This window comes from Bos javanicus, chromosome 5 (genome assembly GCF_032452875.1).
Source record: "Bos javanicus breed banteng chromosome 5, ARS-OSU_banteng_1.0, whole genome shotgun sequence".
In the NCBI taxonomy this organism is placed as follows: domain Eukaryota; kingdom Metazoa; phylum Chordata; class Mammalia; order Artiodactyla; family Bovidae; genus Bos; species Bos javanicus.
In genome coordinates this window covers 40,375,510-40,392,541 of record NC_083872.1, presented here as the reverse complement: position 1 = coordinate 40,392,541, position 17,032 = coordinate 40,375,510, and the positions used below count along the sequence as shown (strand labels likewise).

At 36.5% G+C, this 17,032-nt stretch overlaps 1 protein-coding gene across 4 annotated transcripts in view; it reads left to right on the top strand.

The window, feature by feature from the left end:
• Window positions 1-17,032, top strand: part of CNTN1 (contactin 1) — a 409,422-nt gene that overhangs the window by 233,352 nt on the left and 159,038 nt on the right. For all 4 annotated transcript variants that reach the window (XM_061416436.1, XM_061416437.1, XM_061416438.1 and 1 more), the window contains 3 exons: window positions 4,410-4,542; window positions 8,588-8,760; window positions 10,989-11,084. In XM_061416436.1, the coding sequence (XP_061272420.1) occupies window positions 4,410-4,542; window positions 8,588-8,760; window positions 10,989-11,084 (402 nt within the window). The remainder of the gene's footprint in view (window positions 1-4,409; window positions 4,543-8,587; window positions 8,761-10,988; window positions 11,085-17,032) is intronic.

Here is a 17,032-nt window from a genome sequence, read left to right as displayed (position 1 = left end):
TCCATCAAGTCAGTGATGCCATCCAGCCATCTCATCCTCTGTTGTCCCCTTTTCCTCCTGCCCCCAATCCCTCCCAGCATCAGAGTCTTTTCCAATGAGTCAACTCTTCGCATGAAGTGGCCAGAGTACTGGAGTTTCAGCTTTAAGCATCATTCCTTCCAAAGAAATCCAAGGGCTGATCTCCTTCAGAGTGGACTGGTTGGATCTCCTTGCAGTCCAAGGGACTCTCAAGAGTCTTCTCCAACACCACAGCTCAAAAGCATCAATTCTTTGGCCCTCAGCTTTCTTCACAGTCTAACTCTCACATCCATACATGAATTAGTGGAAAGTATTTCCAATTTGCTGCTTATTCCAAAATTCTCCAATGTATGTTGAAATGGACCTAAGGAAAATCTCTAATCTTGAAGACCTAAAATTCTATTAACAGTGTCTTTCACAGAAGAGAACTTTTAAACTTGAATAAAGTCCAGCTTATCATTTTTTTTCTTTTATGGATCATGCTTTTGAAATCATGTCTCAAAATTCTTCACCATATGCAAGGTCTGAATCAAGTTATTGACTGAATTAAGGACAACTATAACCTCTAGTTCATTAAACTGTAGCCTCACAGAAAACCATTTAAAATTCTTATGTTAACTCTAATGTAACAAGTGGAAACTCAAGATCTATCCAGTGTAGATAAGTCGACTTCTGTTTAAGCTTTATAATTGCACCAAACATTCATTCCTCTTTAACTTTGATGATGTTTTCTGTTGATAATGATAGTAATACCATAATCATCAAGCTTGTATATAAATACAATGAATTTAGAAGATATTCATGAGCTTAAACTCCCCTAAAATATATTTATTTTAATATTCTGAATAATTAGTATGTTTAAATTTTTTTTAATTGCTCAGAATTGTCACACTATTCATTATTCATCAAGGGTTGAAGTGAGAATAGTATTCATCTTACCTTCAAGAAGAGAATCAAAATATGTTAATAAAATTGAACTTCACGGCTCATCTTTTTAAGCATTTTTGTGTAAATTGGGAAGAAACAGCAGAAGCTTCAAAGCAGCAGGGTTACTAAATTGTTCCAGCTAGTAAAGCTGGGCAATTGACAGAGATTCAAAGAAGAGTTCATGAGATTGTTCAAGTGGGAGAAGAAATATCACATGACTTATGTCATAGATATGTGCTTAGTCGCTCAGTCGTGTCAAACTCTTTGCAACCCAATGGACTGTAGCTCACCAGGCTCCTCTGTCCATGGAGACTCTCCAGGCAAGAATACTGGAGTGGGTTGCCATGCCCTGCTCCAGGAGAGCTTCCCAACCCAGGGATCAAACCCAGGTCTCTCGCATTGTGGGTGGATTCTTCACTATCTGAGCCACCAGAGAAGCCCAAGAACACTGGAGTGGGTAGCCTTCTGCAGGGGAACTTACCAACCCAGGAATCGAACTGGGTTCTCTTGCATTGCAGGCAGATTCTTTACCAGCTGAGCTACCCAGGAAGCCCTTTTTATCATAGATAATTCCAAGGCTATTTCTTTCTGAAATCAAAAAATCTAGAACCTACATACAAATAAAGGTCTTGTTATCAAGGATTTGAGATTCATTACATGTTTCCCATGAAGGTGAAAGAGGAGAGTAAAAAAGTTGGCTTAAAACTCAACATTCAGAAAATGAAGATCATGGCATCTGGTCCCATCACTTCATGGGAAATAGAGGGGGAAGCAGTGGAAACAGTGTCAGACTTTATTTTTTGGGCTCCAAAATCACTACAGATGGTGACTGCAACCATGAAATTAAAAGACGCTTATTCCTTGGAAGAAAAGTTATGACCAACCTATATAGCATATTTAAAAGCAGAGACATTACTTTGCCAACAAAGGTCCGTCTAGTCAAGGCTATGGATTTTCCAGTGGTCATGTATGGATGTGAGAGTTGGACTGTGAAGAAGGCTAAGCACCAAAGAATTGATGCTTTTGAACTGTGGTATTGGAGAAGACTCTTGAGAGTCCCTTGGACTGCAAGGAGATCCACCCAGTCCATTCTGAAGGAGATCAGCCCTGGGATTTCTTTGGAAGGAATGATGCTAAAGCTGAAACTCCAGTACTTTGGCCACCTCATGCGAAGAGTTGACTCATTGGAAAAGACTCTGGTGCTGGGAGGAATTGGGGGCAGGAGGAGAAGGGGATGAAGGAGGATGAGATGGCTGGATGGCATCACCGACTCGATGGACGTGAGTCTGAGTAAACTCCGGGAGTTGGTGATGGACAAGAAGGCCTGGTGTGCTGCGACTCATGGGGTCGCAAGGAGTTGGACATGACCGAGCGACTGAACTGAACTGAACTGAACGTGTTTCCCTATGATGCTATTTCTTTCTAAAGGCCAGAAAACATTGGGCATCATCAGGTAATTATTATAAGCAAAGCAGAAAACATTATAGTATTTCTAGTTTTTCATCTCAAGTATATGGAAATAAACAGCTTAGAGCAGGACTTCAAAAATCATTAGAAAATGACTTCTGTGAACACCTTGCATTCATCATCTTACTTATGGTTGAGTAGGCCTATGGAGTCCTTAGAGAACATGCCCCAATTCCTTTTTTTTTTTTTTAGTGTAAATACAATATGGAACGAATGACTTGTATAAAACAACAGCTAAGAAACCAATGTTGAGCTAAATCCCATTTCCTCTAGTTCCTCCTCACTCTAGTACTGATCCAGTGATTTATCTGTGATCTGAAATAGGATGATGCTATATAATGTAACTGAGATCCATAAATTCTTGAATGGCATTTTCAGCAAATTCCAACTGAAAGTGAGGCTTCTCCCTTTGAAATATTTCAAGTCAGTTTAGAAAAATTAATACTGGGAAAATTAATACTCTTCATACTGGGAGAAACTAACTGAGGTTTTTGATTAATCATCTGTATATACAAAAATGTGTATTGACATGATGCTTGTGGCACCAGAATTAGAAGAATGAATAAAATTCGGCTTCTGAAACTTTTGGAATTAGTCTAAATGGTGAGATATGTAAGACATGTAAATTAAATTTTGAAAAGATCGGCAAATTCATGAGAATGTGGGTTGTCTCAATGTAATTCTTACAGTAGTCAAATGAGGTAGGTTTTAATATTATCTCCATCTTATAAGGGGTGACATCAAGGCTGGAGATATTAAATACTTTTTCCAAAAGCACTGATAAACTTCACTAAGGCAAGATTTAAAAGATGTAATTAAACTGCTTGTTAAGAGAAACTAGAAGAAAGCTCTTATCCTCAAGTTTAACATTAGAATAGCCAATTTTTCAGTATGACATTTACCTTACACTCGCTCTTAAAAAAATAAATTGAAAGAGTGAACCATAGCTTTTGATTAAGCAGAGACCTACAATGATCCCATGTAAGATATTCCTCCTTTCTAGCCATATATATATATATATATATGTATATAAAAGTATGAAGTCATCTGGAGTGTCTGGCTCTTCACTGGGCTCTATAAAAAATGTTCCAAACTGATGACATGTGAGTGATTCTCTTCCTCATCCTGCTGTGAGGTGTCACACCTCCTCTCCAGAGGATACGCTGTCAGGAATGACTGCTTCAACACTGGTATTTTTGTGGTAGATTTTAAACCAGCTGGCCAGATCCCATATCCACTTACTGATAACTCATGGATTGTTCAGTAATTTACAGATTGTTCTAGATGCTACCAGTGCTGGTCACATGTTTAAAGAGAAAAACAAAACAAGAACTGCCCCAAGAAAAGGACCCATTTCCTCAGAACTTCTAGAAATATTTCATTCTATTGTTCAAAAATTGTTAAACAATTTTTATGTTCCACACTGCTAGACAGCTGTGGAGGAGAGTGCGGTATAGAATTTATGGCATCTGCAATCTAGTAAACCTTTCCCCAGGCATCTGCAAAACCATAAATTGCATCAAGAATCACAGCAGCTGTGTTAAGTGCCATAAGCCTGCCAGGGAGTTATGAGAATGTGGACCTAAAACTAGGTCACTAAAACTAGGAGGGTTTGAGAGTTGGGTTCCCGAAGGAGCTAACTTTATGATTGTCATTAAGGATTGTACAAATTTTGATGGGAGGAGAGAAATGAGATGGTGGTTTCAGAAAGAGGAAAAGCTCAGAGGCAGGAAAGGATGGCTTGTTTGAGAAGCACTAATTAGTTAAGCATGGCAACACAGAGTGCTTTTCAGAAGATGATGAGAGATAAGTAGAAAAGAATTTTGAATAAACCTAAACATTTTCCTCAGGATCATAGAGGCAAACATCTTTGGTTCAAATGACACTGGAGATCCCATGTTTCTGACCTTTCTTTCAAAAAAACCTTTTAAAATGTACTCAAATTTTCTTTGATTTCTAAAATAAAGGAATATAAAATAATTTTATTTTTCTTATAGTTTCTGAGGAAGACAAAGGATTTGGACCAATTTTTGAAGAACAACCAATCAATACCATTTATCCAGAGGAGTCACCGGAAGGAAAAGTTTCACTAAACTGTAGGGCACGAGCCAGCCCTTTCCCAGTTTACAAGTAACGTACCTCACTGCTCTTTTCAGAATGAAGTGTTGGACTAAGATTACAGATCAGCATCTATGATCCTGTATCTATAGAGAAAGCTATGGCCTAAAGCTTTCTACAAAATCTAGGGTCATTATAAAAAATATTGTCATACAGCTAATTTTTTAAAAGTTGTTTAATATTGAAATAGTTTTATTAAACATATGCATATAATTCACTTCCTATTTCCTGCGCAGAGAATGCCAATACCATTTCACATTATCACTTAAAAATTGGCTAATGGAGATTATGCTATTAAGTAAGAAAATGGTTACATGAAAAATTTAAATATATTTAAAATACATGCACTTGAGGATAAACTGTTTTTGTATTTATTGGCCTGCTGCTGCTAAGTCATTTCAGTCTTGTCCAACTCTGTGTGACCCCATAGACGGCAGCCCACCAGGCTCCTCAGTCCCTGGGATTCTCCAGGCAAGAATACTGGAGTGGGTTGCCATTTCCTTCTCCGTATATTGGCCTAGATAACTCATATATACAGATGACAGATAATAGTCTATATTAACCACATTTAAAGAGCATATTATAGATAATTCTAGAAAACACCATTTTTCAGTAGTCTCAGATCTATATGCCAGACAACAAAACAAATTCCTTAAATGACTCTATCAGACAATCTATATATCTCTTCATGTTTTTTCTGGAGTACCTATTGACACTATCAAAAATAAATTTATGAAAAGTAGCAGTCAGTTTTCTTGCTTCAGGGTGTTCGGAAAAATATATTAACAGTTTCTAGTCTTATATAAAGAATAAGATTTTAAAATTAACCAAATGCCAATGGATTTTGGTTCCATGAAGACAAAGCAAGTGATTGACAGGAAAATTGGGGCTCTCGTGTGTTCATATCATCTGAGTTAATTGAAGGTTGTCACTCAACAAAGTTGATTTTAGTGGTAGATTTTTCTTTTCATGAATAGAAAAACAACTCTTTTTTTTTTTTTTTTAACTTTACAAAATTGTATTAGTTTTGCAAATATCAAAATGAATCCGCCACAGGTATACATGTGTTCCTCATCCTGAACCCTCCTCCCTCCTCCCTCCCCATACCATCCCTCTGGGTCTTCCCAGTGCACCAGCCCCAAGCATCCAGTATCGTGCATCAAACCCAGACTGGCAACTCGTTTCATACATGATATTATACATGTTTCAATGCCATTCTCCCAAATCTTCCCACCCTCTCCCTCTCCAACAGAGTCCATAAGACTGTTCTGTACATCAGTGTCTCTTTTGCCGTCTTGTACACAGGGTTATTGTTACCATCTTTCTAAATTCCATATATATGCGTTAGTATACTGTATTGGTGTTTTTCTTTCTGGCTTACTTCACTCTGTATAATAGGCTCCAGTTTCATCCACCTCATTAGAACTGATTCAAAAACAACTTTTCATTGCTATTAAAAATGTATTATCATGAAGAATACACATTCCTTTCATTTCATTATACTTGAACTCATTTCCTAGTGCCTCTAACTATAATTGCAAATTTTTTCTTAAAATAAAATTTAAATTTATATGCAAACTCACCATCTTGGAGTGCAATATAAGTGGATATTTTATAAATTATATAAATAACATATTTGTTCTGAAAATATCTGATGGGCTAGATTTATTTCTACCCTTAAGTCATTCATAATGGGAGTTTACATACATAACCTTGGACTTGGCATAGTGTAACTAATGACAGGCCCTAGAGAAGTACAGAATTTTACATCAAGTACAGAATTTTATAGGAAAGGAAGCTGTGACCTATATAAGTAAATTGACTTGCTCCAGACCTAGTAAATCACAGCTCTAAGACTGAAACACAAGCATTATGACTTTCAAGGAAACATATACTTTTTTTTTCAGTATTCATCTATCTAGACAGGTTGATAGTATTTGAAAAGCTATTTCAGTGATGGTTATTCTGTGATTCTCTTTCCTTGACATTCATACACATGGAACCTAAGCAAATCAGCCTCCAGGCTCCCATGGAGAATAAAAGAACAGAAAGAGGTTGTTCTCAGATAGTGTTCTAAGAACGTGGGCTTCTCTTTGCTGCCCCACTGCCACCATAGAGACTGTAAGAAGCAAAGTTTTACATCATTAAAATTGTATACATATTAACACCCCCTTACATCTGCCTCCCTCAAGTCCCATTTAGTTTTCTTATCACAATTTAAAAAATAACAATAAGAAGCAAAACTTTGCTTGGCAAATATATCACCAACTTCCTCCCACAGACTACATAATCATTTAAGTCCCCAGGGCAAGTATGCCCTTATTATCTATACAGTAATATAGAAAACTGATGGGAAGAAGTAGATGTTTAATTGTTGTGAAGATGGTCTGCATTTGACAGCAAAGTAAGAAAAAATTATTCAGCTCATGATGTAGCTTGTCTGACAAAAGAACACTTGCCATGATGAAAATTTACTTAATATTCAAGGAAAGCCATACTAACCTTGGTAATCATGCAATTTGTCATTCACATAGTACTTTGATATTTATGGTATGTTCTGTGATAATTTGTTATTCATGGCAACATCATGAAAGATAAAACAGGGAACTTTTTTACTTATCAGTCTTGAGACTTTCACTATCTTGCCCTGTCTCCCACATTAACAAGAACTCAAATAAAAATTGTATTTAAGGCTGTGTGAAAGGGATTATAACAATGGTGAATATCCCGAAAAATTAAATAGACGAGTGAACTTACCTAATCACAGCAAGCATTATATCACATCAGGAGCAGAATCAGACCCACTGGGAAGAAGTTAAAACAAGAAATAAAAATTTGGAGTGAATATAATGGGGAGGAATGTATATTTATATCTTACATTTTGATATAACTAGTGCCTCACAAGGGAAACCACTGCCTTGGCAAATGCTAAGTGACTTGACACTGGATGGTTCAGGCAGGGACAATATTGCCACCAGCTAGGATGAAGGGGATGATTTGTTCATAGGGCTGATATTTGGTAGGTTTTGAAAAGCAAAGCATGGTTTTCTGTGTTTGCTTTTAAATTACTTCCCACACTGTAAAAATGAAAACTAAAAATGTTCTAGTAGTTCGATTTATTAAAAATATTATAAAATTATTAGGCCTTTCTGGCAAGATGCTAACCCTAATCAGAATTTTGCAGCCAGGACATGAATGATGGGGCCATAGCCCACTGGTTGACATAGTTCTTGTCTTAGAACACTGCAGAAGACATGAAACCTTAACCCTAAAAGAGAATGATTATAAAATTATGCAGGTGGTCAGCTTAATTGAAAACTATTTTATATATGCAATCCTCTCATCATCTCACCATGAAAGTTTCCTGATTCTAGTTAGTTTAGATTCTAGATTCCTGTTTCTAGTTAGTTTATTCACCCTCACCATCAGTATACCTGCAATAATGTATCTGTGGCCTGGAACCAAGACCCAATTGACCTCAGCCATTTTCAAATGGTGTGATCGACCTCTAGTGGTCAGAATATGACATTAAATGAGTAAAACCCTGATTTCTATTGGTTTGTTTTATTCAAAATGAAATTTTATTCAAAAATGACTTTGATATTGATATCTAATATCTTATACTTTGGTATCTTATATTGATATCTTATATTTTATTTCTACTATAGCAATATTTAAAATATTTATACAACATTTATTTATTCATGAATCTACCTACTCCATAAATAGTTATCATTTATGATGCATGTATATCTGCTAAGAAACCAGTTTATGTAGCAAAAGTCAATGAAATATTTGTCCTTTGGAATGCCTCATGCTAAAAAAGGAAATATCTCATATACTTGAACATTTACCTTTCTGTGCCCGAACTAAATTATAAATCATGAGCCCAGAGACATGGAATTATAGAATACGTAGAAATACCACTCTGAGTCAACTACTTAATCACCTTCTTTCATATGGAGCTGTACTCATTTTATTTTAGAACAGTGTTATCCCAGTATACTGATTTCAGTCCTCTTGACATTTGATATAGCATTTACTTATTTTTTCATAGATGGAGAATGAATAATGGGGATATTGATCTGACAAGTGATCGGTACAGTATGGTAGGAGGAAACCTTGTTATCAACAATCCGGACAAACAGCAAGATGCTGGAATATATTACTGTTTAGCATCAAATAACTATGGGATGGTCAGAAGCACTGAAGCAACCCTGAGTTTTGGATGTAAGTAATTGTGACTTTAAAATGGGTATGTGCATTTAGGTGAAGAAAATTTTAGACATTATCAGAAAAATTAAGCAGAAAAGGAGAAATCAAGGAGAAAGAAAAGCGAGAGAAAGACTTCTAGATGAGGTGGGCTTTACAAGATTAGTGGGCCTTAATTGTGTGGAGAAGAAAAACAATTCCAAGAGAGCAAAGTATTATGAAAAATATTATGAATGTATTTAAAGTAGTGAAAGATAACACTGGAAAATAAACTAAGGTCATGTTCAGAAAGATCTTGAATAAGTTTCTAAAAATTACTCTCAACGGAAATACTAAGCTTTGAATTCTCACTGGGGATGATATTGTCCCCACGGGAGTGAAAATCAGTTCTTGGAGGCAGGGAACCATTTTATGTATTACAACACAATGGTCTTATTCCTTAGTATTTAATTTTTCTTGTTAGTAATGAATTAAATGTTAACTGATTTAAGTTTAAATTAAATAAAATTTCTCCTTTTAGGGACAATAATAATGAGAATACTTTGAGAAACATTGTGCTAAACTAAAAGTTAGAGGTTATTATGGAATAAAAATGTCTATTGGGAGAGGAGTTAGACTAGATGTTCTCCATACATGATTTTATAAGTCAGCATTTAAATATTTTGCAAAATGAATTATAGGATGAAAGTGACATTTTTAAAAGGACCCAAGTGGTACTGATTACCAGAAGGGAGTGAGACAAAATCAGCAAGTGCAGCCAGATTAAATTCATGTGGTGACAGTGAGAGTGCAAATGATAAACTCAGTCCTTGAGGAAATATACAACAGATTCACTGAAGGAAAAAGACCTTAAATGTTTTCTTAAGGAAAGTCTAGTCAAAGGGCAGAAACATTTTGCTCTCTTTAAAATGGAACGGGAGCAATTAAGACCAATATCAAGGATAAAAGTAAGCGTTTCAATGGTCTCTTCGCATTTAGAGAAGACATTGTTATCCACAGTGAGATAGACCCCAACTAAGTTTTAGAATAGGAATGGCATTCCAGGGAGGCATCAGGACAGGAAAAGTAGATTTGAAGGGTTCTTTGCAAAAAGGTAATTATTGGAATGATAATTTTTCAGAGACATAAACATATTAAGAGAATTAAAAACTAGATTTCATAATTTGAGTACTGATCACAGCATATTAAAAAGCAGAAACATTACTTTGCTGACAAAGGTCCATTTAGTCAGAGCTATGGTCTTTCTAGTAGTCATGTGAGAGCTGGACCATAAAGAAGGCTGAGTGCTGAAGAATTGATGTTTTCAACTTGTGGTACTGGGGAAGACTCTTGAGTGTCCCTTGGACAGCAAGGAGATCAAACAGTCAACCCTAAAGGAAATGAACCCTGAATATTCATTAGAAGGACTGATCCTGAAGCTGAAGGTCCAATCCTTTGGCCACCTGATGTGAAGAGCCAACTCACTGGAAAGAACACTGATGCTGAGAAAGATTAAGGGAAAGAGGAGAAGGGGGCTACAGAGGATGAGAAGGTCAGATGGCATCACCAACTCAATGGACATGAGTTTGAGCAAACTCTGGGAGATAGTGAAGGACAGGGAAGCCTGGTGTGCTACATACAGTCCATGGAGTCGCAGAGAGTCTGACATGACTTAGTGACCGACACCAACTTATCACACATAAGGAAATGGAGATGAGACAAGACTGAAACAGAATAAGAACCAGTAACATAAATGAAGAATCAGATCCAAGCAAAATGTGAGTTCCAAATACACAGAACAGAGTGAAGGAAATAAAAACTGAGGAAAGTCAAGAATTTGAAAAAGAGCAAGATTATTGACCTTCAAGTTCCTCAGCTAGGATTCTGCCCTTCATCCTTACTCCTTCTCCCCACTGGACTCCTCTCTCCGACTTTCTCTGGTAAAGCCCTGGGTTTGTCTGTGCACATTGTATTTCCAGATATTCTTAAAGAGAGTCTTCCTAAATCTGAAGAAAAGTTTAGAAAATGCACAGTCTTCCGGGTTGTCACAACAGTTATACAGATGCTGCCAATGTCCATATTCTTCTGTAATGTGTGCACATTCCAGCATCTGAAAAGGCTTGAATAAGCTTTTGATAAGCTTCACCAAACCAACAGAGAAATATTGTATCTAAAAGTGAATTAGTAGCTGAAAAAGAAACTTTAATGAGTATCAATTTTTCTATTGCCCGGAGAATGAATGTTTTCCTTCTTGCTTTCATGATTAGATCTTGATCCTTTCCCACCTGAGGAACGTCCTGAGGTCAGAGTGAAAGAAGGGAAGGGAATGGTGCTACTCTGTGACCCTCCATATCATTTCCCAGGTAAACTTAGCTCTTCTATGATTATAAGCATCTAGGAAATGAAGTGGGAACACTTTTATTTCTTCATGATATTGGAGCATTTATAATTAAGACTCAATATTTGTATAACCTTATAACACATCACTTACTAGAGCTTATAGATGCTTGCTTTTTTGATTCTTTAAACAGTTGTCCCTAATTACAAAGGTCTATGATCATTTCAGCTTATAAATAACATGTATGTTGGATTATGTTCCTATTAAAGTCCTGTTACACTGGAGAAAATATGGTAGATTTTCTACAAATAATTCCTGTAATAGAATAGTACCAAGGAGGAAATAATCATTTTATTAATAATTTGGCATCTAAAATATGCTGCTGCTACTAAGTTGCTTCAGTCGTGTCCCACTCTGTGCGACCCCTGAGACGGCAGCCCACCAGGCTCCCCTGTCCCTGGGATTCTCCAGGCAAGAACACTGGAGTGGGTTGCCATTTCCTCCTCCAATGCATGAAAGTGAAAAGTGAAAGTGAAGTCGCTTAGTTATGTCCGACTCTTAGCGACCCCATGGACTGCAGCCAAATATACTAGGACCTGTAATTAAACACCAGAAAGAAAGAGACATAATAAATTATTAATCTCTTTAGGAGTTCTAATCCACAAACAGAATGTGAGTTACAAATACATATAGTGAAGAAAATAAAAGCTGAGGAAATCCAGAATTGGATACAGAGCAAGATTGTTGACCTTCACGTTCCTCAGCTAGGATTCTGCCCTTCATCCTTACTCCTTCTCCCCACTGGAGTGCTCCCTCAGTCTTCCTCTGGTGAAGCCCTGGGTTTGTCGGTGCACATTGTATTTGAAGCAAAGTTTAAAACATGTGCAGTCTTCAGAGTTGTCACAACAGGTACGCAGGCGCTGCCAGTGTATCCCTGTACACAAGAAAGGGGCTAAACTGAAGTTCATCTGCTACAAGATTCAACTTTGGAATACATGTTTTCAGTAATTTGATATGGCTAAAATGAAAGCTACAAAACCATTGATTAAAAGATGAACACTGCATATATAATATTTTCACTCATTTCATTTATCATTTTCTTCAAATAATATATTTATACCATTTTTCTCTCATAAAAAAGTATTCTGGGTTCTTATAGTTTTAATCTTATGTCATAAAGTTGTCTCTAAATATCTCTATATAGAATGATTCATAACAGACTATTATAAGTCTGGCATATATTAATATGGAATATATATACATGCACATATATACTATTCTGATTATGTATGGATAATAGACAGTTTATAATCAAATGTTGATCACTTTTTTCTTATAACTGTGGGAGAAAGAGAATTAGTTGATATACATAGGAGACTCAGTAGACATGAGTCTGAGCAAACTCCAGGAGAAAATGGAGGACAGAAAGGCCTGGCATGCTGCAGTCCATGGGGTCGCAAAGAGTCTGACATGACTTAGTGGCTGAACAACAACAAAAGGAGAAATTTATGAATTCAAATGTTGTAAAAAGTTTTTCAATGAAGGAGTGGTCTTTTTTTTTTTTAAAGAACTGACAAAATTATGAAAAAATACCCTCATGTTCATAGTGTTTCCATTGGCATCTGCTTTGAGTGAGATTTTCATTAAAGGGCGTTGAGCAGAGGAATCACAGGACATCACTTAAGTTATAGAAAGGCAAATCTGGTTACTGTTGTAAGAAAAGACTCAGCAGAATATAAAAGTGAAACCAGGAGCTCAGTTAAAGGTATTGCCATCATGTAGGCAATGAATATGGACCAGAGCAGGGGAACTGGAGGTAGGAAGAAGTAGTTAAATCAAGATATATTTTGAAGGAAGGGGTAAGAGTACAGGCTGGTAGACTTTATGTGTGAGATATAAGAGAAACACAGGAGTCAAGATGACATCAAAGTATTTGTCATGAGCTCTGGAGAGAATGGAGTTGTCTGGAAGAATAGGTGTGGATTAAGAGTGAGGGGCCTAATTTAAAATTCCAAAAAAAGTTGTTCAGTTGGCAGTTCTATGAATGTGGAACCCAAGGGCAACATCTGAGGTAGGAGTATCAGTTTGTCATGCAGCATTATATAAATTGTTTTCAGAGTCATAGGACTGCATGTCATTACCTAGGGAAGTAGTATAGATAGATATATGGGGAACGGTTCAAGGAACACAAACTATGGGATTTTTCTGAGATGAGTCTGGTTTTCAAGCCTCTGTGGCATCTTTACAACTTTGTTGACTGAAGAATTTCATGGACCAAGACTAAGGTTGGTAGAAGCTTCAAATCATTAAGCCAAATGAGTGTATTACCTCTTCTTCCTGATAAAGATACAAATGTTTACATGGGTAGGGGCAGGACTGGGAGGTCTTTTAAATAAGCCAAAGAAACATTATTAATCACAGAATAGAACCTGAACAACTCATCTCCACTTGTGCTCTTAGTGGATTACGACCTCTTTGAACATTAGACATGACACCTTCAAATATAAGAATGGACATATGCTTGAAGACCATAGTGTGTATATATGTGTGTACCATTTTGCCATTTGCATGTCATAAATCTATCTTTCCACTATATGCAGTTAAGGTTTTGTATATTGCAGTTAATATTTCATGGAGTTGAGGTATAAACGAACCAAACAGGTTTGGATTCTGAACCTCAAAGAGCATTATATATGCAACTATTTATAGTAGTCAAATCTTGTTGGCTCTATTTGGTGATGTGATAACCTAAAATTTACTCCTTACTAAGTCAACTTAACTTAGCCATAACTACATCTCAGTTTGCTTGTTCAAAATTTGGGAGTAATAATTCTTGTGCCACCTACTTCACAGATCTTGTTATGAGATTCAAATTTAATGTTTTTAAATTATAAAATGGATATCTAATTTAAAAGGATTATTATTAAATTAAATAAAATGTATTTAGTACATTTAATGTTATATTTTGAATCGCCATTAAAACAAATAAAGTACATCTCACTTCACTAAGAATTTTTTTTATTCATGGCTATTGAATTCACCTCTGATTTATGCACAGGAAAAAGATCTAGGGGACAATCTCATCATTTACAATCACTACATTTTTCTATGGATTTGGGTGTTCTACAATTTCTTGCAAAGAGGAAAACTCTTATTTGAACCAGTTGTTTATTTATTAGGAATACTTATACATACCTATATCAGTAAAAATGTTGATTCAATTTTATAACAACATTTGATATGCAACTGATTGCCTAGTGCCTAGCACAGGATATGTGTCCAACAAATATTTGAAGAATGAGAAAGTAAAAGAGTAAATAAGTGTACTCATTAAATTGATAGATACATAGTGATTACAATTTTAGCAAAAGATAAATTTTCTTGTTTAGATCTTGTTTTATTAAATAGAACCATTAATTCATTAATGTGTAAGACTTTCTAAATCCCTAGATTCTCAGAAAATGGAAGCATGATTCTTTGATTCCAACTAATTTTCAGAACCTGAAACTGAGTTACACAACTCACAAAATAGGAATCATATATGTGCATATTCTGTAAGAGAATTAAAAAAAAGCCCATCATTTGAAGAGTGAGTACTATTGAGAAAATATAGGATATCTAATAATACACATGGTGTGGATTTTTAAATAAATAAGAAAGTGGGAATACTCTTAAGAGAAAAAACTCATTAAATGTTGAATGTGATAGTCACTGAATCTCAATAGACTAGAAAGGTAAGCATAAAAATAGACAAGCATGCTAGAGCATAGTAGGGAATATATGAGCCCACAGTATAACCTGGTATAAATTTCTTTCTAAAAGAGTTTATATATAGTTTACTATAGATGTCAAACAAAAGTTAGAAGCTATTGTGGTTTTATTGGTATAGGTAAATTCTGTTCTAATGAGGTTAATTAACAACAACAACAAAAAAAGTACAAACATCTTCAAAAAAGTTTGTGGACAGGGACAGCACTTAATTACTTCAAATATATATCAAGGAGAAATGTAAAATTATTTATCAAGCTTGGGTAAGTGGTATATTTCAAAATAATACAATGAAACTGATCAAATGCACTATAATTGGCCAAAACAAATCCCCACTGTAATATGGTACAGACTCTCTTGAGGCAAAGAAAAAAGTCCCAGACACCTATCGATAAAAGCAATGTTTTTGAAACAGTCCTGGTATTTACTCTTCCTAAAAAATAATTTTATAATAATTTATTGTTTAAGCCAGACAGCAAGGCTATGAGGAAAATAGGTGCTGGCTTCTTCAGTTCAGTTCAGTCGCTCAGTCGTGTCTGACTCTTTGCGACCCTATGAATCACAGCACGCCAGGCTTCCCTGTCCATCACCAACTTCCAGAGTTCACCCAAATGGATGGAGTTCACGTCCATTGAGTCGGTGATGCCCTCCAGCCATCTCATCCTCTGTCCTCCCCTTTTCCTCCTGCCCCCTACCCCTCCCAGCATCAGAGTCTTTTCCAATGAGTTAACTCTTTGCATGAGGTGGCCAGAGTACTGGAGTTTCAGCTTTAGCATCATTCCTTCCAAAGAACACCCAGGACTGATCTCCTTTAGAATGGACTAGTTGGATCTCCTTGCAGTGGAATGCAAAAGTAGGAAGTCAAGAAACACCTGGAATAACAGGCAAATTTGGCCTTGGAATATGGAATGAAGCAAGGCAAAGGCTAATAGAATTTTGCGAAGAGAACACACTGGTCATAGCAAACACCCTCTTCCAACAACACAAGAGAAGACTCTACACGTGGACATCACCAAACAGTCAACACTGAAATCAGACTGACTATGTTCTTTGCAGCCAAAGATGGAGAAGCTCTATACAGTCAGCAAAAACAAGACCAAGAGCTGACTGTGGCTCAGATCATGAAGTCCTTATTGCCAAATTCAGACTTACATTGAAGAAAGTAGGGAAAACCACTAGAACATTCAGGTATGACCTAAATCAAATCCATTATGATTATACAGTGGAAATGAGAAATAGATTTAAGGGTCTAGATCTGATAGATAGAGTGCCTGATGAACTATGGACAGAAGTTTGTGACAGTGTACAGGAGACAGGGATCAAGACCATCCCCATGGAAAAGAAATGCAAAAAAGCAAAATGGCTGTCTGGGGAGGCCTTACAAATAGCTGTGAAAAGAAGAGAAACGAAAAGCAAAGGAGAAAAGGAAAGATACAAGCATCTGAATGCAGAGTTCCAAAGAATAGCAAGAAGAGATAAGAAAGCCTTCCTCAGTGATCAATGCAAAGAAATAGAGGAAAACAACAGAATGGGAAAGACTTCTTCAGAGATGGTTAATTTTTACCATTTGCAGGGAGTAAGGGAAGACAGATAATCTACTGAATGCCCATGAGAACTGAGTCAGAGTTTGGCTCTTGATTAGCTAAATTAAGCTTCATTCTTAAGTCTGATCAGGGCAGCTACCACACCAATTGTGGAACAGTTTTGGTAGTTCTGGGGTGGAAAAGGAAGTTAGAAGATCAGTTCTGCCTTCCTATTGCTAAATGAGAGTCCCTTGGACTGCAAGGAGATCAAACGAGTCAATCCTAAGGGAAATCAGTCCTGAATATTCATTGAAAGGACTAATGCTGAAGATGAAGCTCCAATACTTTGGCCACCGAAGAACTGACTCATTGGAAAAGACCCTGATGCTGGGAAAGATTGAAGGCAGGAGGAGAAGGGGATGACAGAGGATGAGATGGTTGGATGGCATCACTGACTCGATGGACATGAGTTTGAGTAAGCCCCAGGGGTTGGTGGTGGACAGGGAAGCCTGGCATGCTGCAGTCCATGGGGTCACAAAGAGTAAGACACAACTGATCGACTGAACTGAATTGATTGCTATACGTCCTTGGGCGAGTCAACCTAGCTAAACCTCTGTATCCTTTTTTTAAAATGACAATAGTGATCCCTAGCTTTGTTTTAGTGAGAAATGATAGCATCCAA